At 38.5% G+C, this 26,213-nt stretch overlaps 1 protein-coding gene across 2 annotated transcripts in view; it reads right to left on the bottom strand.

Moving 5' to 3' along the window:
- SH2D5 (SH2 domain containing 5) overlaps positions 1–26,213 on the bottom strand; it is a 61,068-nt gene that overhangs the window by 17,501 nt on the left and 17,354 nt on the right. For both annotated transcript variants that reach the window (XM_053690239.1, XM_053690240.1), the window contains 5 exons: positions 25,846–25,936; positions 17,202–17,282; positions 16,124–16,198; positions 13,945–14,091; positions 13,126–13,368 (listed from right to left, as the gene is read on the bottom strand). In XM_053690239.1, the coding sequence (XP_053546214.1) occupies positions 13,126–13,368; positions 13,945–14,091; positions 16,124–16,198; positions 17,202–17,282; positions 25,846–25,936 (637 nt within the window). The remainder of the gene's footprint in view (positions 1–13,125; positions 13,369–13,944; positions 14,092–16,123; positions 16,199–17,201; positions 17,283–25,845; positions 25,937–26,213) is intronic.

Genomic DNA, 26,213 nt, shown 5'->3' with positions numbered 1-26,213 from the left:
CTAAAACCTTCTCCTTTAGTGCAGACCCTGGGAGCCACCACACTAAGCCTCCTATTAGCGCAACTAGGACTCTTGGAAGAACGGTCAGGATAAGCGTGGCTCTCTGGCACAATAAGGTTAAGTATAAGCTACAAGTGAAATTTTTCACCTGTAGCGTAGGAACATTTACATTCGTGTAACGAAACAAATGTACATTTTCTACAAATACAGGTGTACCTCGGAGATATTGCAGGATCAGTTCCAGACCACCGCAATAAAGTGAGTCACACTAATTGTTTTGGCTTCCCAGTTATATTTACACTATAATGTAGTCTATTACAGTGGTTCTTAAACCAGTACTCAGGACCCCACAACCTGTCCAGGATTTAGTGATTACCCAGTTGTGTTTTTTTGTTTTTTGGAAAACACCTTAGACACACCTGGGTAATCTCAAAATCCTGGACTGGTTGTGGGGTTCTTAAACCAGTCCTCAGGACCCCACAACCTGTCCAGGATTTAGTGATTACCCAGTTGTGTTTTTTTGTTTTTTGGAAAACACCTTAGACACACCTGGGTAATCCCAAAATCCTGGACTGGTTGTGGGGTCCTGAGAACTGGTTTAAGAACCACTGGTCTATTACATGTGCAATAGCATTATGTCTAAAAAAAACAATGTACATACCTTTACTAAAAAAATACTTTATTTCTAAAAAATGCTAACCATCATCTGAGCCTTCAATGAGTCATAATCCTTTTGCAGGTTTATACAGGTGTGTGTATATATGTGTATTTATGTGTTTATATATATATATATATAAAAATGGCACAGATAGACTTGCTCGACACAGGTTTGCTGCAAACCTACAATTTGTAAAAAGAGCAATTTCTGTGAAACGCAATAAAACGAAGTATGCCTGTATTTAGTATTAATTTAATTTAAATGAATACCAAATAGTACAGCCAACCAATATTCGGGGAAACAAATTTTGCCCGAATATTCCTTACAACAGATTCAGACAAACCAAATTTTTCTGGGCTGCACTTGTCCTGTAGGCATGGCGACCTGCACAATATAATTACCATTGGTTGTGGTAAATGTAGCTATTCAAATGATCTGATTCAGGAGTTACCACAATCAGAAAATAAAATGTACATAAATTATTTTAGTTTATTTTCTAAGCTATGAATCAGAAATACTATCAGTGAGAGCACATTGAGCACTGTAGATTTAATGGGATATTACTATCTAAACATTTCTAACACGCATAAGAAAGAACGCTATTTAACCCCTTCCCGCTGTTCGGACTTTCCATGCTGCCTCTGCAGATTTCTGAATGGGATCGCAAGTTGGAAGGCGTGCCTAGCGTCATAGGCACACATCCCTCTCATTGAAATTACGCGATTGCGTGATTTAAATTTTTACTTATTTGTTTACATTGGAACCTATAAGTCCAGGGGGAAGGGATTAAACACAAACTAGGGCCTAGATTTAGAGTTCGGCGGTAGCCGTCAAAACCAGCGTTAGAGGCTCCTAACGCTGGTTTTGGCCGCCCGCTGGTATTTGGAGTCAGTGATTAAAGGGTCTAACGCTCACTTTACAGCCGCGACTTTTCTATACCGCAGATCCCCCTACGCCATTTGCGTAGCCTATCTTTTCAATGGGATCTTTCTAACGCTGGTATTTAGAGTCGTTTCTGCAGTGAGCGTTAGAGCTCTAACGACAAGATTCCAGCCGCCTGAAAATAGCAGGAGTTAAGAGCTTTCTGGCTAACGCCGGTTTATAAAGCTCTTAACTACTGTACCCTAAAGTACACTAACACCCATAAACTACCTATGTACCCCTAAACCGATGTCCCCCCACACCGCCGCCACTCGATTAAAATTTTTAACCCCTAATCTTCCGACCGCCACCTACGTTATACTTATGTACCCCTAATCTGCTGCCCCTAACCCCGCCGACCCCTATATTACATTTATTAACCCCTAATCTGCCCCCCACAACATCGCCGCCAGCTACTTAAAATAATTAACCCCTAATCTTCCGACCGCAAAGCGCCGCCACCTACGTTATCCCTATGTACCCCTAATCTGCTACCCCTAACACCGCCGACCCCTATATTATATTTATTATCCCCTAATCTGCCCCCCTCAACGTCGCCGACACCTACCTACACTTATTAACCCCTAATCTGCCGAGCGGACCGCACCGCTACTATAATAAAGTTATTAACCCCTAACCCGCCTCACTAACCCTATCATAAATAGTATTAACCCCTAATCTGCCCTCCCTAACATCGCCGACACCTAACTTCAATTATTAACCCCTAATCTTCCGATCGGAGCTCACCGCTATTCTAATAAATGTATTAACCCCTAAAGCTAAGTCTAACCCTAACACTAACACCCCCCTAACTTAAATATAATTTTAATCTAACGAAATAAATTAACTCTTATTAAATAAATTAATCCTATTTAAAGCTAAATACTTACCTGTAAAATAAATCCTAATATAGCTACAATATAAATTATAATTATATTATAGCTATTTTAGGATTAATATTTATTTTACAGGCAACTTGGTATTTATTTTAACTAGGTACAATAGCTATTAAATAGTTAAGAACTATTTAATAGTTACCTAGTTAAAATAATAACAAAATTACCTGTAAAATAAATCCTAACCTAAGATATAATTAAACCTAACACTACCCTATCAATAAAATAATTAAATAAACTACCTACAATTACCTACAATTAACCTAACACTACACTATCAATAAATTAAATAAACACAATTGCTACAAATAAATACAATTAAATAAACTAGCTAAAGTACAAAAAATAAAAAAGAACTAAGTTACAGAAAATAAAAAAATATTTACAAACATAAGAAAAATATTACAACAATTTTAAACTAATTACACCTACTCTAAGCCCCCTAATAAAATAACAAAGCCCCCCAAAATAATAAATTCCCTACCCTATTCTAAATTTAAAAAGTTACAAGCTCTTTTACCTTACCAGCCCTGAACAGGGCCCTTTGCGGGGCATGCCCCAAGAAGTTCAGCTCTTTTGCCTGTAAAAGAAAACATACAATACCCCCCCCCCCAACATTACAACCCACCACCCACATACCCCTAATCTAACCCAAACCCCCCTTAAATAAACCTAACACTAAGCCCCTGATGATCTTCCTACCTTGTCTTCACCATGCCAGGTTCACCGATCCGTCCTGGCTCCAAGATCTTCATCCAACCCAAGCGGGGGCTAGACATCCACTGAAGAAGTCCAGAAGAGGGTCCAAAGTCTTCCTCCTATCCGGCAAGAAGAGGACATCCGGACCGGCAAACATCTTCTCCAAGCGGCATCTTCGATCTTCTTCCATCCGGTGCAGAGCGGGTCCATCTTGAAGCAGGCGACGCGGATCCATCCTCTTCTTCCGATGTCTCCCGACGAATGACGGTTCCTTTAAGGGACGTCATCCAAGATGGCGTCCCTCGAATTCCGATTGGCTGATAGGATTCTATCAGCCAATCGGAATTAAGGTAGGAATTTTCTGATTGGCTGATTCCATCAGCCAATCAGAATCAAGTTCAATCCGATTGGCTGATCCAATCAGCCAATCAGATTGAGCTCGCATTCTATTGGCTGTTCCGATCAGCCAATAGAATGCGAGCTCAATCTGATTGGCTGATTGGATCGGCCAATCGGATTGAACTAGATTCTGATTGGCTGATGGAATCAGCCAATCAGAAAATTCCTACCTTAATTCCGATTGGCTGATAGAATCCTATCAGCCAATCGGAATTCGAGGGACGCCATCTTGGATGACGTCCCTTAAAGGAACCGTCATTCGTCGGGAGACATCGGAAGAAGAGGATGGATCCGCGTCGCCTGCTTCAAGATGGACCCGCTCCGCACCGGATGGAAGAAGATAGAAGATGCCGCTTGGAGAAGATGTTTGCCGGTCCGGATGTCCTCTTCTTGCCGGATAGGAGGAAGACTTTGGACCCTCTTCTGGACTTCTTCAGTGGATGTCTAGCCCCCGCTTGGGTTGGATGAAGATCTTGGAGCCAGGACGGATCGGTGAACCTGGCATGGTGAAGACAAGGTAGGAAGATCATCAGGGGCTTAGTGTTAGGTTTATTTAAGGGTGGTTTGGGTTAGATTAGGGGTATGTGGGTGGTGGGTTGTAATGTTGGGGGGGGGGTATTGTATGTTTTCTTTTACAGGCAAAAGAGCTGAACTTCTTGGGGCATGCCCCGCAAAGGGCCCTGTTCAGGGCTGGTAAGGTAAAAGAGCTTGTAACTTTTTAAATTTAGAATAGGGTAGGGAATTTATTATTTTGGGGGGCTTTGTTATTTTATTAGGGGGCTTAGAGTAGGTGTAATTAGTTTAAAATTGTTGTAATATTTTTCTTATGTTTGTAAATATTTTTTTATTTTCTGTAACTTAGTTCTTTTTTATTTTTTGTACTTTAGCTAGTTTATTTAATTGTATTTATTGGTAGGAATTGTGTTTAATTAATTTATTGATAGTGTAGTGTTAGGTTAATTGTAGGTAATTGTAGGTAGTTTATTTAATTATTTTATTGATAGGGTAGTGTTAGGTTTAATTATAACTTAGGTTAGGATTTATTTTACAGGTAAATTTGTTATTATTTTAACTAGGTAACTATTAAATAGTTCTTAACTATTTAATAGCTATTGTACCTGGTTAAAATAATTTCAAAGTTGCCTGTAAAATAAATATAAATCCTAAAATAGCTATAATATAATTATAATTTATATTGTAGCTATATTAGGGTTTATTTTACAGGTAAGTATTTATCTTTAAATAGGAATAATTTATTTAATAAGAGTTAATTTATTTCGTTAGATGTAAATTATATTTAACTTAGGGGGGTGTTAGTGTTAGGGTTAGACTTAGCTTTAGGGGTTAATACATTTATTAGAATAGCGGTGAGCTCCGATCGGAAGATTAGGGGTTAATAATTGAAGGTAGGTGTCGGCGATGTTAGGGAGGGCAGATTAGGGGTTAATACTATTTATGATAGGGTTAGTGAGGCGGATTAGGGGTTAATAACTTTATTATAGTAGCGCTCAGGTCCGCTCGGCAGATTAGGGGTTAATAAGTGTAGGTAGGTGTCGGCGACGTTGTGGGGGGCAGATTAGGGGTTAATAAATATAATATAGGGGTCGGCGATGTTAGGGCAGCAGATTAGGGGTACATAGGGATAACGTAGGTTGCGGCGGTTTACGGAGCGGCAGATTAGGGGTTAAAAGTGTAATGCAGGGGTCAGCGATAGCGGGGGCGGCAGAATAGGGGTTAATAAGTGTAAGGTTAGGGGTGTTTAGACTCGGGGTACATGTTAGAGTGTTAGGTGCAGACGTAGGAAGTGTTTCCCCATAGGAAACAATGGGGCTGCGTTAGGAGCTGAACGCTGCTTTTTTGCAGGTGTTAGGTTTTTTTTCAGCTCAAACAGCCCCATTGTTTCCTATGGGAGAATCGTGCACGAGCACGTTTTTGAGGCCGGCCGCGTCCGTAAGCAACTCTGGTATCGAGAGTTGCATTTGCGGTAAAAATGCCCTACGCTCCTTTTTTGGAGCCTAACGCAGCATTTGTTTTAACTCTCGATACCAGAGTTAAATTTATGGTGCGGCCGGAAAAAAGCCCGCGGAGCGTTAACAGCCCTTTTACCGCCGAACTCTAAATCTAGGCCTAGGTTTGTGATCTCTAATGTTATGCAGAGTTTTCGCTTGCAAACTAATAACGATTGTCAAATACACTTTAATATTTGATTAAGTATAAATGAATGATTCGAGGATTGCTGATGCTATAATTGCAATTTGTTTTTTAATGAAAACTCAGAATAATGAAAAAAATGCACAACGCATATTAATATTATTTTGATTTTAACAAGGTATATTCTAGTCAAAATAAATCTTTCATGATTCAGATAGAGCAACAATTTTTTTTTTTTTTATTATTTTATAAAGTGGAAACAAGGATACAGTATTTGAACATAATTATACATTCATTTTACTTTGGAACCATACTACATAACTGAAACAAAACACTTTTCATCCCAAGTAAAAAAGGACATACAAAAAAAAAAAGGATAGAAAAAACTAAATCTTGTATATCTCCTATAATTTAGGATTTGTTAGTCTGGACAATCATATTAACAAAACTCTTTTTGCTTTGATTACGTAATCATATTCTTGTCATATAATTTTACAAAGCATTTTCTTTTGTCATAACAGACCTTATCAAAAATGGTGTATTAAATTTCATATATTATTTTCAAGAAAAATACAATAAAAATCTCCAGAATATCTTAATAGTGCAACACTATTTAGAAGTTATAATATCATTTTTGATCTTTCTTTCTGCTAGTTCACTTAATTCATTTGATTGAGGGAGGAGGTGGAGAAAGGGAGGGGAAAAAAAAACACCCCCACAACATTTTTCACCATACCCCTAGTAAAACTATTTCAGAATTTCTAAAGGGATAGATGAGATAATTGATTTCATTCGGGGGGAAAGTTTTAATGAAAGGAGACCATTTTTTGAAAAAAATACATATATCTCGGTCATTATTAAAGGTCTACGTTATATTGTTCTAGTATATACTGTTTTTTTCAAATAATTCCTAACTTCCAGAATATTAGGGACAACTGAATCTTTCCATTTCCTGAGAATCAGGTATCTAACCGCCAAATTATCAAATTAATTAATTTCTTATATTGGCCCTCAGGAGTCCCCTCCCAAAGAAAGACTATATGTATGATACGAATGTTGCTCATGGGCAGCTTGAGTCTCTTGAGTGCCCAATATATTATTTTTTGCCATAACTGATACATTTTCGGGCATTCCCAGATCATGTGAATCAAATTGGCCCTAGGGTAAGAGCATTTAGGGCAGGAACTAAAGGGTGAATTTCCCCATTTCCAACCCTTTTCTGGGTTGTAATAGGTTCTATATATTAATTTCAGGTGTGCTTCTGTCCAGGTTGATGACAGTGTAGTTTGCATTACCAACCCAAGAGACCTTTAGACCACGCTTGCAGTCACTGATGCCGAAGGAATTAGGTTACCCCACTGTTGGGAGATTTCTCTCACATTAAAATCACCTTCTTGAGAAATAAGTATCTGATACCCAATGGAGACAGAAAAGGATCCAAACTGCTCGATAGTATTTAATATTCTTGGAATATTTATTTTAGTATTCAACACATATAAAAGGATATCATCTGCATATAGAGCTATTTTAAGTTCTTTATGCCTTACTTTAATGCCCTCCTGACATTGCCTAATCATAATAGCCAAGGGTTCAATTATAATATTAAAGAAAAAAGGGGACAAAGGACATCCTTGTCGTGTACCTCTGCTAAGTCGTATATCTGGTGATAAATTGTTATTCACAGCTAATTTTGTAGTAGAATTGAATAAATCTGACAAAATTTTCTTTGAATTCAAATTTATGTAAGGAAAAAAATTAAATGGTCATAGTGAATGGAGTCAAACGCTTTTTCTGCATCTACTGAAATAATCGCTAAATCTTGCAAGTTTATTTTCCCCTTTTCAGCGATTCCTTCTAAAGCATTATAATAATCAATAGTTACAAAAAATTATCTTATCTTGGCTGGGGAGTTTCTCTTATGCATGAACCCTGCCTGATTTAGATGGATAATATTTGGCAAGAGAGTTTGCAAACGACTGGCAAGAATGGAGGTAAGTATTTTGTAATCAGAATTAAGGAGTGCTATGGGTCTATAAGATTCTTTTTTTAGAGGATCCTTTCCTGGCTTCAAGATCAGCGTAGTTACTGACGCTGAAAAATTAGATGGGATAATATTATCTCCAGCATAGTAAAAGTTAAAAATATTTTCTAGATATGGGGTAATATCTTAACTTAAAATTTTATAAAACTCATTGGGGACTGCATCCGGGCCTGGTGCCTTGTCTAAGTTCTTAATACCTTTTTTTAATTTCAAGTTTCGAGATAGAGGAGTTCAGATTCGTACCTTGATCAGAGGTCAAAGTAGGATTTTGAATCTTCTCCCAAAATGTATCTCTATGTGATATGTTTGATTCTTGCCAGGCATATAGATTATCATAGTGCGTGGAGAAAACTTGCATCACTTCATCCGGTGATGTTACCAGTTTTTCCCTGTTTTGTATCCTATCAATTATTGGGGATTTATTGATGTTTTAACCAATGATGCTAATAACTTCCCAGTTTTGTTCCCATACTTATGAAACTTGCCTTGGGACCTAATTTCAGATTGCGTTGTTCTATGTAATAAGAAAGTATCTCTTTCTTTTTTGTCTCTATTATAAGTCTCCCAATTTTCCATAGATCTGTCTGCCAGATAACTATTATACGATTTAGTTAAGAATTTTAGAACTTCCTGTTCTTTCTTCAAATATTTTTTCCGTTCTATTGATGTATATGCTATGATTTCTCCTCTCAAAACCGCATTCGCTGTTTCCCAGAAAATCACTGGTTTGGTTATATAATCACCATTAAATTGTACAAATTCATTGAATTTCTTTTTAAGAAAGTCCTTAAATTTAATATCCGTATAAAGATATTTGGGGGGGGGAAATGTTTAGATGCTGGAGTGCAGCTGGAGATGGCAATCCGTAAAGATATAGGTGCATGATCTGATATAGAGATAGGGTATATATCTGTTTTAACCTGGAGTTTGGCTGTTTTATCATCCACCAAAAACAGGTCAATCCTGGATAATGATTTGTGGGCTTTGGATAGGCATGTAAATTCTCTAACATCAGCATTTTGAATCCTCCATATATCTCTAACTGCCAAATTTGAGAAAATCTTTTTAAACAACTTGGATTTTAAGGAATCTATTTTTGTTTTAACTAAAGGAGATATTTTCCTAAGCCTATCCAATGGGTATTGGGGGGCCATATTAAAATCCCATCCGATAATAAGATAGCCCTATGTACATTGCAAAATCTTTGTTTGAACCGTATCCCAAAAGTCTGGGCTAATTATATTAGGTACGTATATATTACAAATCATATAAGTGCAATTCATTATTTTTAAACTTTAGCAGAAGATACCTGCCCTCAGGATCTGCGTATATTTGGAGTATCTGGTGAGTGATCTTCTTTCCTTTTAGGATTGCCACTCCTCCCTTTCTATTCTTGCCTGGAGCGTCCACTACCTCTCCAACCCAGGAAGACTGAAATTTGAGTGTTTTAAATAAATCTAAATGTGTTTCCTGTATAAGAGATATATCGCTTTTTAATTTCTTGAGGTGTGTGAGAACTGCTTTCCGTTTGATTGGGGAAGTAACACCCCCTATATTCCAGGATACTATGTTTAAGTTATTATACTCAGCCATAGTCTAAACAGAACAAACAAATAAGCAAATAAACAAAACAAAAAGGGAGCCCCACCATTCCCCCCTCCTCCCCTCATCATAAAATCCAGTCTTAAAAACTTCTTTTCCACTTTTCATTTATATACATCTTGGGGGGAAACTCCCCCCACCCCCCCATTTATTAAGTAACCACCAACCCTGAAAGTACATATAGTGCATTTAAAGAGAATAAAAGAAGAAAGAGAAAACAAGAGTCATTATTATAACTACACTATTTGGGTTATTCCCTTTTCTGACATAAATTTCTCAGCCTCCTTAAGGTTATCAAAGAAACTTGTTTGACTATTGTTATTCTTAGTCTAGCTGGGTATACTATTGTAGCTTGAATTCCTTGGTTAATGAGTTTTGTGCATAGCGGCGACATTTCCCTTTTCCATATAGAGAAATCTTCACCCCTCCTAATAGGACCGGTTGAGCTTTCCGATAGTATTGCAACAAGGTTACTTTATCTTGGAAATTAAGGAGTTTAGCTATAACTGGTCTTGGCTACTGTTCCTTACTGGTATTAGCTATTTGTCCCCCTACTCTGTGTATCTGTTCCACCACAATAGTGGGGTATGAGGCAGGGATGCCCAGGAGATTAACTAGAGTTGTTGGAATAAACTCTATCAGATTTTAATTTGCTTTATTCTCGGGAAGTCCAATTATCCTAATGTTATTTCTGCGTGACCTGTTCTCAAGGTTTTCTATTTTGTATTGCATTTTTGAAGAGTAAGGCTGTTGGTTTAAAGTTTAGTTTGTAACAACACATTATTATCCTTCCAGGTCGGATATCCTCAGCTCAGCCTCTTGAAGCCTTTTGATTCCCAATGCATGTGGTATGCTTGAGTATAATGCTGTAGCATCCACTACCACCCACTTATAACTTCCACACCACTTCGTGTTTTGTCAGTAATGTATAAGATGAGTGGAATCCCTCAGATAACTATTGAGATTTTTGACAAGGGGTTGCAAAACCGAATCGACCTATTCAAACATAGAGCCAATGCCCGAAATAATGGGTCTACCCGGGGGAGAATTAATATCCTTATGAGTTTTAGGTACGTGATGGAATATGGGTACCTTTGGATATAAGGGAATCAAAGATTTAGCCTGATCTTCTGAAAAGATACTTAAGGCAACCCCTTGTTCAATGATACTTAGGAGCTTGGATTTAAATATTTCAGTGGGGTTCCTTTCTAACTTTCTATAGGTCTTATTGTCTGATAGCTGGCGTTTAGCTTCATTAATGTAGTAGTCCTTATCCAGGACCACCACATTGCCTCCCTCATCCGAGGCCCTAATGACTATATTGTCATTAGATTGTAACCTTTGAAGTGCTAATTTCTCTGCTTTAGTTAGATTTGAATGTACAATGTGCCCCTTGGTAGTGGTTTCTAGCTCTAGCAATTCCTTTTGTACCTTCTTATGAAAAAGATTAATTGCATACCCCCTAGCATTAGTAGGATCAAATTCAGATGGCTTCCTATTTGGCGATGGAATTTCACAATCACTGGGACCATAAGTATCCTCATTATATCTGTGCTGATTTAATGTTATGAAATCGCCAAATTTGAAGTCAGCTTGTTTGACACTCTCATTTCTAAAGGTATTCCCCTCATTATCAGTGATAGTATTGGTATTACAGTTAACAGCATTGTCAATAAAATTACTTTGATCTTTCTCCTGTAGTTTAAAAAACCTTTTTAAAGTCATTTTTCTGACAAATTTTTTAACATCAATCATCGTTTTAAATGCCGAAAATATAAAAAATTCCTTATATTGTTATCAAGCTATATAATTTAGCCAACATTCCAACCTATACAATATGTCCCTAAGACAAAAAAGTATTTCAGAAATAATAAGTTATTATTAGGTTAGCCGTAGCATAACATAGAAATAAATGTTTATACAGAAATCTATTATATATTCAACCTTTTATACTACTATACCAGTTTAAATGGCTTCTCATAGTAAATTTCAATATACATCTGTAAAACTGATGAGGCCAATTAAAGGAGAAAAATTCTCTCAAAATGACCCTAGAAAGAAAGGTATTTGAGGCAAAACGGGGTATTAGGTCAGCTGTGTCAGAGCAGGAAGTTTTGTTAAATAACCAGTTTTTCCAGTATTGACACGATTTTAAAGTGCTTTTTATACGTTTCAGACGCAGTCAGGCATTTGCATAGGATCCCAGCTATTTATGATAAACAGTTAATTAATATCTTCAACCTCTCTTTTTAAATTAAAAAAACGAGATAAGGCAATGCAGAAAAAGCAACTCTTGTTAGTAGGCAACTTCAGAGGTAATGTAACTGTATCGAAGTATGATTTGTTAAAACAATCCACAGCCTGTCAATTCTCAATAGCTAACGTTGAAGAGAATACAAATCAATCCTTGGTATCTTAGGCATCTGCCTGCTGCCAATTTATAGAGGATTGGTGCCAAGCAAATATTAAGCAGGTTTATTAATTCAACAGTATATAGCCCATTTAGCAAAAGCAAAGAAAGTTTTAAGCAGGTGTTCCTACTATATTAGCCGTGCCAAAGCAGAAATGTGAGGGTTAATATGAACCTGTTAAGCAACCAAGCATTTAGACAGTCCTCTGGCATGTAATGCTTATTCACAAGGAGGGAGCAGAAAGTTTTTTAAGCAAGTTATGCATGGGAAGGCAGTCATATTGAAGCAACTCTTAGCCCACACTAAGATCATATGTATCCAAGCAGGAGTAAGATATTTCCAGAAAAAGTTGTATATTTTAACAGTATACGACCTGTTTTCCAGTGTAACTTCTTTCAAAATACTTGCTCATCAATCCTTTCCCTGGCCCAGAATAAACTCAGTGTCGGTCAGCCACCGGGAGCAGAGTTTCCTCTGCTATCAGCACCCCTCCGGTGTCTGAATCAAACTGTAGGTCCCTGGGGTTTCAGAGAGACGACTTTGGCACGTAATCCACCCTTTTCACAAGTCAGTGTGAGGGGTGTTGGCTTTTGCTAGCCAAACTGTGGTCAGCGTTCCTTTTTGTGCCCTTTCTAAGACAAGAGAGTGTGGTTTGAGAATTTACCGCAATCCGGAGTTAGTTTGTCCCCCTCACGCAGCACCGGTGGGAGGGGGCATTCCAGTCAGGGCAGCCGGAACAAAACAGAATGATGTTTTCAACTGATAGGTTCTTCTGTACCTTAATGTAGCTTAGGGATTTGGCGGTTTTCTTCTTTGCCGAGATTTACAAGGCAGGCGCTGATATTTTTGGGCCACCTTAAGTTCCCAAGAAGGGTGGATATCTCTGCTGCACATATTGCCGGGTCACAAGGCACCAGGCGCGAATCCTCCGCCTAAGGCTCAGATGCAGGGGCTTGGAGAGCAGCGCTACGTGACCTGCGCTAAGCTCCTCCTCTTGCACAGATAGAGCAGCAATTTTAAGCAACTTTCTAATTTACTCCTATTATCCATTTTCTTCATTCTCTGGATATCTTTATTTGAAAAAGCAAGAATGTGAGCTTAGGCACATTTTTGGTTCAGAACCTGGGTAGCGCTTGCTGATTGGTGGCTACATTTAGACACTAAAATGTTTTAAAATATTTAACTCTTTCATATGCATAATATATATTTTTAAAGTTTTTTTTGTCCTCTTAAAAATACAGGTTTCTGTATAAAAAAAGGTATCACTGAGGTTTTGATACATTTCATTTACTCATGTAGTTTAGAAGGCAAACCGCGCATGCGCAATATTACAAAGTAAAGCATTACCTGGTTATTGGAGAGCCCATCCTCGCTGGATGCCGGAACCCGTCTGAATGACACCAAGGCATTGACACTTTGAGAAACTTCCTCAGGGTCTAATGGCTTCCTTGCCACTGCAGCTCCTGCACATTTTCTCTGGGGTTTTGCGGTGATTCCCTGCATGGGCACCTCAGGATCCGCTGCCTCTGGGTGCATGGTCAGATACTGAAGCTGGAAGGAACGGCACAGCAATAGGTTTAAACCCTGAGCCTGGGGAAAGAGAGAGAAATAAACAGGTTATCAGACAATGGGCAAAAAAAACAATATACAGCTTGTCTCTGGGGGCAGTTCTAGAACACAAGATTTTCGGATTTAAAAAAAAAAAAACTACAAAGGAAACTGAAACCCAAATTTGTGGGTGATGATTCAGACAGAGCATACAATAAAAAAAATAAAAATGTTTCTTCAGTTATCAAAATATGCTTAATTCTCATTGTATTCTTTGTTGAATAGCATTCCTGGGTAGCGTACACACGTACACATGTCTGGGGCACTTAATGGCAGCAACTACTGATGACATATAGTTCACTTGCAAAACTGCTGTTATATAGGGCTTTAGACATGGGCCCGCTCCTGAGCTTCCCTACCTGCTTTTCAACAAAGGAAGATTTGATAATAGAAGTAATTTGGAAACTTAGTTTTCTTTACATTGTATGCTCTATCTAAATCAAGAAAGAAAAGGATTGGGCTTCATGTCCCTTTAGGTATTAAGGGTTCAGGGGGGTAGTGAAATTGTAATCTTTAGAGTGTGGGAGTCAGATTATAATGTCATTGCAACTGGCATACCTCACTGGGCTGACTGCCAACAAACAAGTGGCAGAACAGCTGATGTGCTGATCCATGTGGGTTACGGGACACAAAAGCAAACTGGTAGTCTTCAGGTCGGCAGGTAGTGTACTGAATCCGTCTGAGCGCGTGAGCCATAAGCAGCTTCTAGAACAGCAGCGAAGGTGATAAGAAAGAATCCTACAGAATTGTGCTCCAACAGGACAGCAAGAGGAACTTGAGAAGAGGCGAAGGAAACACAAGTGTGCACCTGCTATACAAGCTAGCTCGCTTCTGATTGGCTGCATCGTTTCTGCTTCTATAACAGAAGAGAGAGGTCTGGGCAAGTGAGGACCATAATCAAAAGTTAAAAACTTTCATGATTGAGATAGAGCATGCAATTTTAAAAGGGACATTAAACTGCAAATTGATAATATAATGTTTTGTTTTTTTATTGTATGCTCTATATACATCATGAAAAAAAATATTCTTTGCATCAACTTTCTAATTTACTCCTATTATCAAATTTTCTTTTTGTCTCTTGCTATCTTTATTTGAAAAGCAAGAATGTAAGCTTAGAAGGTGGCCCATTTTTGGTTCAGCAGCACCTGGGTTGCGCTTGCTGATTGATGGTTAAATGTAGCCACCAATCAGCAAGCGCTATCCAGGTTGCTGAACCAAAAATGGGCCGGCTCCTTAGCTTAGATTCCTGTGTTTTAAAATAAAGATAGCAAGAGAATGAAGAAAAAATTATAATAGGATTAAAATTAGAAAGTTGCTTAAAATTGCCTGCTCTATCTCAATCATGAAAGAAAACATTTGGGTTTAGTATCTATGACGACCAGGGTTAACTAACCCTGCGCCAGTCACTTGTTTGGCACAGAAAGTGTTAACAGACCCTTTCCACTTTCACTAATCTGTCACAGTCCAGCCACTCCAGGCAAGCCTGTGACTTAGTTCAGTGGGTGCAAGGGTTAACAACATTCTCTAGCCTGTCCTAGACTTAGAAAAATGCCCAAAACTCCCCTTTACTGCCACTCAAACCAAACTAAATAAGCTGCCACCATTTAAGATTATAATATTTGGGAAATCTTAAGAAAAACCCAAGCAAACAAGTTAAATCCCAGAATACAATTTAGCAAAGAATAACCTAAAATCACAGTAATGATACTACCAGTCTCTTTCAGTAACGTGGTTCAAATATTAGACAAAGGCCAAAGCTTAATAATTGAATGATTTATTATGCGAAAAATTAGCACAATGCAAGCAAACAGTTTTAAAAAGAAAAAAAGGAGAAATAACAGAAACCTTATACTGTACTAGCTTTGGATGTCTGTGCCAGAGAGGTTGGCAGGAAAAGATGGTCCCTTACTCTGTTCGTATACAGCCTCCCATGTAAGAATGATCACTTTAATTGTTAAACACAAAATTCTTATATATGTTTCCATGATATGACCCACTCTCTTTCCAGAGGGCTAGGAAACCCCTCTCTTTCACGACAGGTAAAAAAATTCCTGAGTCTTTGCCTGAAATTATAGAACACCTTATAATTTCTGTAAGGTACATTTATTCCATATACACTGAAAGGCAATCCCTTAGTGATGTTGTGTATTTTGATACCAAACACCATATATATTGCAATATTTATGTTTCTGTGGCATTATTACTTATAAAATCACTAATTGGCAGGGTTGGCTGGCCTATCAATGACCCCAGTGTAGTTCCTAGATAGAGTCTCTTTGTTCCATCATTCCCTGTGCTTAAAGGTTGGGGTAATGAAATGACCATTTAGACAAAGTTCTCTTCTGTGTATCTTACAAAGTATTTATAAGGGGTCCTGGCTGATCAAAGGGAAAACTCATTAAAAAAAAACAAAAAACACAGCAACACAGTTCTTCTTGAAAAAAACAAATGTTTTCTAGCACACAGGAAATTAACCCCTTATCGTCTAAATCATGAGGTTTTCATGACAGTATCCCTTTAAGTAAATTTAGAAGCTCTTTGATTATACAGACTTCAGTTGAATATATTTTCCTTTACATTGTTTGAAAGATACATTTATATAGAAATTAACTATTTGTTTTTTATGGGACCAGTTGTGTGTCAAATGACAGAAATGGAGGAAATGGAGGAAAGAGAAATGGGATGCGCAGGATGTGTGTATGTTTGTGACGTGTACAAGACAGCATTAAATAAATACCTCTTCCTGTGCATCATACATCTTCACTCCCTGTAGGCAGAACTTCAGGACTACTGCTCTCCGCCTGCAACAGTCCTGTAGGAATAAACTATACAGGTTTGATAATAGAAATAAATTTAGAATGCAGTTTAAAATGTTACGCTTTTAATCACAAAATAACATTTTTGGGTTTCATGCCCCTTTAATGGCAATCTCAGTACATTTCATGCCCCTTTAATGGCAATCTCAGTACATAAGTACTTGTTATATTAAAGCTACATAAATAAGAAGGTTCTTAAAGGGACACTATACCCAAACATTTTCTTTCATGATTAAGGTAGAGAATACAATTTTAAACAACATTCCAATTTACTTCTATTACCTAATTTGCTTCATTCTTTAGATATACTTTATTGAAGAAATAGCAATACACACGGTGAACCAATCACAGGAAGCATCTATGTGCAGCTACCAATCAGCAGCTACTAAGCATATCTAGATATGCTTTTCAGCAAATAATATCAAGAGAATAAAGCAAATTAGAAAGTTGTTTATAATTGTATGCTCTTTCTATATCATGAAAGAAAACATTTGGGTTTCATGTCCCTTTAAGAAATCACACTCCCAGTGGGGGTGGGAGAGAGGTAGAAAAATGTTAATTTTTCAAATGTTCTTTCTAAGTATGACACGTGCACGCTCCTGAGCTCACCTAGGGTCACTCTTTAACAAAGCATATTAAGAGAACTGAGCAAAATTGATAACAGAAGTAAATTGGAAAGTTGTTTAAAATGACATGTCTTCTGAAACTAACCCAGCAACATACTACACAGTGATTCCTGAATCGATGCAGGGACTTGTTTACACCTGTCCCTAACTAGTTACATTAAAGGAGATAAGCAGTGTTCAAGAAGTTTTTTTATGGTGCATATCCATAGACTAACATAATACATATTCTATTAATGAAATGGCAACTGAAATATCTTTATAACGTGCATTTTATATGCAGATCTTTTGTAACACAGGGCTTAATCACAGATATATGCTAAACATAATAACCCTTTAACCCCTCAATTGCCAAAGAGAGGTGTAACACAATCACCTTCAAGAAGCGCATCTGTTCTTCTATTATCCAAACTCTTCTCCTCCAATCAACTTCCTTCACAGGAAATGACCCAACATACTGAGACAGAGATAAATAAACATTAGATTTTATTTCAGAAAATCAGATTAAAGCGCACAATGGATAAAGATCTAGCATGCTATTCTTGTATTTCACATGAAGGGTGTAGAACGCACACATACATATATATATATAAAAAGAGAGCAATAGGTCCAGCACAAGTAACAGTTCCGAGTTGATTAGCAAAGTGCACGGTAGCCAGAGGGTCCTGCTCACCTCTCATATATAAATCCAAAAGGAAAAACATAATTTATGTAAGAACTTACCTGATAAATTCATTTCTTTCATATTAACAAGAGTCCATGAGCTAGTGACGTATGGGATATACATTCCTACCAGGAGGGGCAAAGTTTCCCAAACCTTAAAATGCCTATAAATACACCCCTCACCACACCCACAAATCAGTTTAACGAATAGCCAAGAAGTGGGGTGATAAGAAAAAGTGCGAAGCATATAAAATAAGGAATTGGAATAATTGTGCTTTATACAAAAAAATCATAACCACCACAAAAAAGGGTGGGCCTCATGGACTCTTGTTAATATGAAAGAAATGAATTTATCAGGTAAGTTCTTACATAAATTATGTTTTCTTTCATGTAATTAACAAGAGTCCATGAGCTAGTGACGTATGGGATAATGACTACCCAAGATGTGGATCTTTCCACACAAGAGTCACTAGAGAGGGAGGGATAAAATAAAGACAGCCAATTCCTGCTGAAAATAATCCACACCCAAAATAAAGTTTAACAAAAAACATAAGCAGAAGATTCAAACTGAAACCGCTGCCTGAAGAACTTTCCTACCAAAAACTGCTTCAGAAGAAGAAAATACATCAAAATGGTAGAATTTAGTAAAAGTATGCAAAGAAGACCAAGTTGCTGCTTTGCAGATCTGGTCAACCGAAGCTTCATTCCTAAACGCCCAGGAAGTAGATACTGACCTAGTAGAATGAGCTGTAATTCTTTGAGGCGGAGTTTTACCCGACTCAACATAGGCAAGATGAATTAAAGATTTCAACCAAGATGCCAAAGAAATGGCAGAAGCTTTCTGGCCTTTCCTAGAACCGGAAAAGATAACAAATAGACTAGAAGTCTTACGGAAAGATTTCGTAGCTTCAACATAATATTTCAAAGCTCTAACAACATCCAAAGAATGCAATGATTTCTCCTTAGAATTCTTAGGATTAGGACATAATGAAGGAACCACAATTTCTCTACTAATGTTGTTGGAATTCACAACTTTAGGTAAAAATTCAAAAGAAGTTCGCAACACCGCCTTATCCTGATGAAAAATCAGAAAAGGAGACTCACACGAAAGAGCAGATAATTCAGAAACTCTTCTAGCAGAAGAGATGGCCAAAAGAAACAAAACTTTCCAAGAAAGTAATTTAATGTCCAATGAATGCATAGGTTCAAACGGAGGAGCTTGAAGAGCTCCCAGAACCAAATTCAAACTCCAAGGAGGAGAAATTGACTTAATGACAGGTTTTATACGAACCAAAGCTTGTACAAAACAATGAATATCAGGAAGAATAGCAATCTTTCTGTGAAAAAGAACAGAAAGAGCAGAGATTTGTCCTTTCAAAGAACTTGCGGACAAACCCTTATCCAAACCATCCTGACGAAATTGTAAAATTCTCGGTATTCTAAAAGAATGCCAAGAAAAATGATGAGAAAGACACCATGAAATATAAATCTTCCAGACTCTATAATATATCTCTCGAGATACAGATTTACGAGCCTGTAACATAGTATTAATCACGGAGTCAGAGAAACCTCTATGACCAAGAATCAAGCGTTCAATCTCCATACCTTTAAATTTAAGGATTTCAGATCCGGATGGAAAAAAGGACCTTGTGACAGAAGGTCTGGTCTTAACGGAAGAGTCCATGGCTGGCAAGATGCCATCCGGACAAGATCCGCATACCAAAACCTGTGAGGCCATGCCGGAGCTATTAGCAGAACAAACGAGCATTCCCTCAGAATCTTGGAGATTACTCTTGGAAGAAGAACTAGAGGCGGAAAGATATAGGCAGGATGATACTTCCAAGGAAGTGATAATGCATCCACTGCCTCCGCCTGAGGATCCCGGGATCTGGACAGATACCTGGGAAGTTTCTTGTTTAGATGAGAGGCCATCAGATCTATCTCTGGGAGCCCCCACAATTGAACAATCTGAAGAAATACCTCTGGGTGAAGAGACCATTCGCCCGGATGCAACGTTTGGCGACTGAGATAATCCGCTTCCCAATTGTCTACACCTGGGATATGAACCGCAGAGATTAGACAGGAGCTGGAGTCCGCCCAAACCAAAATTCGAGATACTTCTTTCATAGCCAGAGGACTGTGAGTCCCTCCTTGATGATTGATGTATGCCACAGTTGTGACATTGTCTGTCTGAAAAAAATGAACGATTCTCTCTTCAGAAGAGGCCAAAACTGAAGAGCTCTGAAAATTGCACGGAGTTCCAAAATATTGATCGGTAATCTCACCTCCTGAGATTCCCAAACTCCTTGTGCCGTCAGAGATCCCCACACAGCTCCCCAACCTGTGAGACTTGCATCTGTTGAAATTACAGTCCAGGTCGGAAGAACAAAAGAAGCCCCCTGAATTAAACGATGGTGATTTGTCCACCACGTTAGAGAGTGTCGAACAATCGGTTTTAAAGATATTAATTGAGATATCTTCGTGTAATCCCTGCACCATTGGTTCAGCATACAGAGCTGAAGAGGTCGCATGTGAAAACGAGCAAAGGGGATCGCGTCCGATGCAGCAGTCATAAGACCTAGAATTTCCATGCATAAGGCTACCGAAGGGAATGATTGTGACTGAAGGTTTCGACAAGCTGTAATCAATTTTAGACGTCTCTTGTCTGTTAAAGACAGAGTCATGGACACTGAATCTATCTGGAAACCCAGAAAGGTTACCCTTGTTTGAGGAATCAAAGAACTTTTTGGTAAATTGATCCTCCAACCATGATCTTGAAGAAACAACACAAGTCGATTCGTATGAGACTCTGCTAAATGTAAAGACGGAGCAAGTACCAAGATATCGTCCAAATAAGGAAATACCACAATACCCTGTTCTCTGATTACAGACAGAAGAGCACCGAGAATCTTTGTGAAAATTCTTGGAGCTGTAGCAAGGCCAAACGGTAGAGCCACAAATTGGTAATGCTTGTCTAGAAAAGAGAATCTCAGGAACTGATAATGATCTGGATGAATCGGAATATGCAGATATGCATCCTGTAAATCTATTGTGGACATATAATTCCCTTGCTGAACAAAAGGCAATATAGTCCTTACAGTTACCATCTTGAACGTTGGTATCCTTACATAACGATTCAATAATTTTAGATCCAGAACTGGTCTGAAGGAATTCTCCTTCTTTGGTACAATGAAGAGATTTGAATAAAACCCCATCCCCTGTTCCGGAACTGGAACTGACATAATTACTCCAGCCAACTCTAGATCTGAAACACAATTCAGAAATGCTTGAGCTTTTACTGGATTTACTGGGACATGGGAAAGAAAAAATCTCTTTGCAGGAGGTCTCATCTTGAAACCAATTCTGTACCCTTCTGAAACAATGTTCTGAATCCAAAGATTGTGAACAGATTTGATCCAAATTTCTTTGAAAAAACGTAACCTGCCCCCTACCAGCTGAACTGGAATGAGGGCCGTACCTTCATGTGAACTTAGAAGCAGGCTTTGCCTTTCTAGCAGGCTTGGATTTATTCCAGACTGGAGATGGTTTCCAAACTGAAACTGCTCCTGAGGACGAAGGATCAGGCTTTTGTTCTTTGTTGAAACGAAAGGAACGAAAACGATTGTTAGCCCTGTTTTTACCTTTAGACTTTTTATCCTGTGGTAAAAAAGTTCCTTTCCCACCAGTAACAGTTGAAATAATAGAATCCAACTGAGAACCAAATAATTTGTTTCCCTGGAAAGAAATGGAAAGTAGAGTTGATTTAGAAGCCATATCAGCATTCCAAGTCTTAAGCCATAAAGCTCTTCTGGCTAAGATAGCCAGAGACATAAATCTAACATCAACTCTAATAATATCAAAAATGGCATCACAGATGAAATTATTAGCATGCTGGAGAAGAATAATAATATCATGAAAATCACGATTTGTTACTTGTTGCGCTAGAGTTTCCAACCAAAAAGTTGAAGCTGCAGCAACATCAGCCAATGATATAGCAGGTCTAAGAAGATTACCTGAACATAGATAAGCTTTTCTTAGAAAAGATTCAATTTTTCTATCTAAAGGATCCTTAAACGAGGTACCATCTGACGTAGGAATGGTAGTACGTTTAGCAAGGGTAGAAATAGCCCCATCAACTTTAGGGATTTTGTCCCAAAATTCTAACCTGTCAGGCGGAACAGGATATAATTGCTTAAAACGTTTAGAAGGAGTAAATGAATTACCCAATTTATCCCATTCCTTAGCAATTACTGCAGAAATAGCATTAGGAACAGGAAAGACTTCTGGAATAACCGCAGGAGCTTTAAAAACCTTATCCAAACGTATAGAATTAGTATCAAGAGGACTAGAATCCTCTATTTCTAAAGCAATTAGTACTTCTTTAAGTAAAGAGCGAATAAATTCCATCTTAAATAAATATGAAGATTTATCAGCATCAATCTCTGAGACAGAATCCTCTGAACTAGAAGAGTCCAAAGAATCAGAATGATGGTGTTCATTTAAAAATTCATCTGTAGAGAGAGAAGATTTAAAAGACTTTTTACGTTTACTAGAAGGAGAAATAACAGACAAAGCCTTCTTTATGGATTCAGAAACAAAATCTCTTATGTTATCAGGAACATTCTGCACCTTAGATGTTGAGGGAACTGCAACAGGCAATGGTACATCACTAAAGGAAATATTATCTGCTTTAACAAGTTTGTCATGACAATTATTACAAACAACAGCTGGAGAAATAGCTACCAAAAGTTTACAGCAGATACACTTAGCTTTGGTAGATCCAGCAGGCAGTGGTTTTCCTGTAGTATCTTCTGGCTCAGATGCAACGTGAGACATCTTGCAATATGTAAGAGAAAAAACAACATATAAAGCAAAATAAATCAAATTCCTTATAAGACAGTTTCAGGAATGGGAAAAAAATGCCAAACATCAAGCTTCTAGCAACCAGAAGCAAATGAAAATGAGACTGAAATAATGTGGAGACAAAAACGACGCCCATATTTTTTGGCGCCAAATAAGACGCCCACATTATTTGGCGCCTAAATGCTTTTGGCGCCAAAAATGACGCCACATCCGGAACGCCGACATCTTTGGCGCAAAATAACGTCAAAAAATGACGCAACTTCCGGCGACACGTATGACGCCGGAAACGGAAATGAATTTTTGCGCCAAAAAAATCCGCGCCAAAAATGACGCAATAAAATGAAGCATTTTCAGCCCCCGCGAGCCTAACAGCCCACAGGGAAAAAAGTCAAATTTTTGAGGTAAGACAAAATATGATAATTTAAAGCATAATCCCAAATATGAAACTGACTGTCTGGAAATAAGGAAAGTTGAACATTCTGAGTCAAGGCAAATAAATGTTTGAATACATATATTTAGAACTTTATAAATAAAGTGCCCAACCATAGCTTAGAGTGTCACAGAAAATAAGACTTACTTACCCCAGGACACTCATCTACATGTTTGTAGAAAGCCAAACCAGTACTGAAACGAGAATCAGTAGAGGAAATGGTAAATATAAGAGTATATCGTCGATCTGAAAAGGGAGGTAAGAGATGAATCTCTACGACCGATAACAGAGAACCTTATGAAATAGACCCCGTAGAAGGAGATCACTGCATTCAATAGGCAATACTCTCCTCACATCCCTCTGACATTCACTGCACGCTGAGAGGAAAACCGGGCTCCAACTTGCTGCGGAGCGCATATCAACGTAGAATCTAGCACAAACTTACTTCACCACCTCCCTTGGAGGCAAAGTTTGTAAAACTGATTTGTGGGTGTGGTGAGGGGTGTATTTATAGGCATTTTAAGGTTTGGGAAACTTTGCCCCTCCTGGTAGGAATGTATATCCCATACGTCACTAGCTCATGGACTCTTGTTAATTACATGAAAGAAAAAGTGAATGGCTCCAGCACTATTTCTTTAAAAGTGAAAAAACCTTTATTAAGGTGACAAAATGAAAAGACAGCGACGTTTCGGGTAACGCAGACCCTTAATCATGCTATGGATTGCTCTGCAGCACAGCTTTAAATAGGCCGGATGGCTTAATTACATTAATTACAAACATATTAACTCCATATTGGCTACACTTTTTTTGACCATTGATAGAGATTACTACTGCCATCTATTAGATGCCAAGACAAAACCCTTCCAGTTTCTTCCCATTTTCTTGAAATGGGACACACTGTCAGCCAACTCAGGTACCAAATAATAGATCATATCCCTAAACTTAGGAGAGGAGGAATAGGGAACTTGAACTCAAAAAGAGAGAGGTATGGTGGATTCAACAACTACAAACTCTACATCCAGTAGGTCTGAATAGAGATTATGATCTCCATTTGTTTTTATAAATTTTATCTTTCTTCATATATATATGCATTTTTAATTTTGGATGTCATGATTAAACTTTGCATCACTGCTCATGTGTTTAACTTTACCTATGTACTTAACATTTTTGTTTAGACAAAAAAAATGTCTGTTTTTCTACATGTGTAATTCATGAATTGCCCCAATAGATGGCAGTAGTAATCTCTATCAATGGTCAAAAAAAGTGTAGCCAATATGGAGTTAATATGTTTAAAGCTATTTAAAGCTGTGCTGCAGAGCAATCCATAGCATGATTAAGGGTCTGCATTACCCGAAACGTCGCTGTCTGTTCATTTTGTCACCTTAATAAAGGTTTTTTCACTTTTAAAGAAACAGTGCTGGAGCCATTCACTTTTTTCCTTTTGGACTTTATATATATATATATATATATATATATACACACACACAAACACACACACATACATACATACATACACACGCACATATATACTGTGTGTATATCCTATAATATAAAAGGCCAAGTGTGTTTGTCCAAAGCTGTCATGCGCAGTAGAGACAGCGCAAGGACAAACACACCTGGCCTTCAACACACTGACCTGGCATCTGGGGCCGACCATGTGTGATGGGGGCGGGCCCGGTCGTGACGGGCCGGCGCAATGCGGGTGGGCGGGAGAGAAAGAGCACAAAAGAGGGGGGATAGAGAGAGCGCAAAAGAGGGGGGATAGAGAGAGCAAAAGAGGGGGAGGGAGAGCAAAAGAAAGGGGAGAGAGAGCAAAATAGGGGAGATAGACAGAGCAAAAGAGAGGGGGGAGAAACGGGAGAGAGAGAGCAAAAGAGGAGAGATAGAGCAAAAGAGGAGAGAGCAAGCAAAAGAGAGGGGGGAGAGAGAGCAAAAGAGAGGGGGGAGAGCGCTAAAGAGAGAGGGGAGAGCGAGAGCAAAAGAGGGGGGATAGAGAGAGAACAAAAGAGGAGGGACAAAGAGAGAGCAAAAGAGGGGGGATAGAGAGAGTAAAAGAGAGAGAGAGAGACAGCAAAAGAGAGAGAGAGAGATAGACCGCAAAAGAGAGGGGGGAGGGAGAGCAAAAGAGAGGGGGATAGAGAGAGCAAAAGAAAGGGGAGAGAGAGCAAAAGAGAGGGAGAGAAAGGGGAGAGAGCAAAAGAGAGGGGGGAGAGCGCAAAAGAGGGGGATATAGAGAGCAAAATAGAGGGGGAGAGAGCAAAAGAGGGGGATAGTGAGAAAAAGAGAGGGAGAGAGACAGGAAAAGAAAGCAAAAGAGGGGGGAGAGAGAGAGCAAAAGAGCGGGGGAGAGAGCAAAAGAGAGGGGGAGAGAGCAAAAGAAAGGGGGGGAGAGCAAAAGAAAGGGGGGGAGAGAGCAAAAGAAAGGGGGGGAGAGAGCAAAAGAGAGGGGGAGGGAGAGAGACAGCAAAAGGTAGGGGGGAGAGAGAGAGGGAGTAAAAAGAGAAGAGGGAGAGAGAGAGCAAAATAGAGAGAGGGAGGAGAGAGAGTGCAAAAGAGCAAAAGAGAGGGGAAGAGCGAGAGCAAAATAGAGAGAGGGGGGAGAGAGAGAGCAGAAGAGAGGGGGCAGAGAGAGCGTGCAAGGGGTGGAACCGCTGTACTGCAAAAAATGGCCCATGTGCACGGGCTTTAGGACTAGTGGATGTACACACACACACATATATATATATATATATATATATATATATATATATATATATATATATATATATACACATACACATACACACACACACACACATACACTGTATATGCACACACTGATATGTATGTTTCCGTGGACTGAAAGAAATACAAAAGGAAATATCTATAATATACAGAGAAAATCTTGCTACAGAACTCAGCCCACCAATCAAAACCTGGCTACAGAGCTCAGCCCACCAATCAAAAACTGGCTACAGAGGTCAGCCCACCAATCAGAATTTGGCCAAAGAGATTAGCCCACTAGTCAGAAACTGGCCACAGACAAACTTATAGCAGTTAGGCAAAGTCCATATACTTATTGTACCTCTGCAAATTTGGTTATTACTCTGTGTCTGGCACCACATGTGGTTTTCTGGTCTTCAGGTTTCCTTCTCATGGTGATAGAGAAATTTGCACTGCAGGAAAATATTAATGAGATTAAAAAAATATTATATGGCTTCCCTAGTTAAAGGGACACTGAACCCAAATTTTTTCTTTCAATTTCTTTCAAGATCATGCAATTTTAAGCAACTTTCTAATTTACTCCTATTATCAATTTTTCTTCGTTCACTTGCTATCTTTATTTGAAAAATAAGGCATATAAGCTTCTTTTTTGGTTCAGAACTCTGGATAGCACTTTTTATTGGTGGATGAATTTATCCACCAATCAGCAAGAATAATCCAGGTTCTTCA

This window comes from Bombina bombina, chromosome 8, assembly GCF_027579735.1.
Source record: "Bombina bombina isolate aBomBom1 chromosome 8, aBomBom1.pri, whole genome shotgun sequence".
Classification (NCBI taxonomy): Eukaryota; Metazoa; Chordata; class Amphibia; order Anura; family Bombinatoridae; genus Bombina; species Bombina bombina.
Note: the sequence above shows the minus strand (reverse complement) of the source record. Positions and strands in the feature narration are given on the sequence as shown.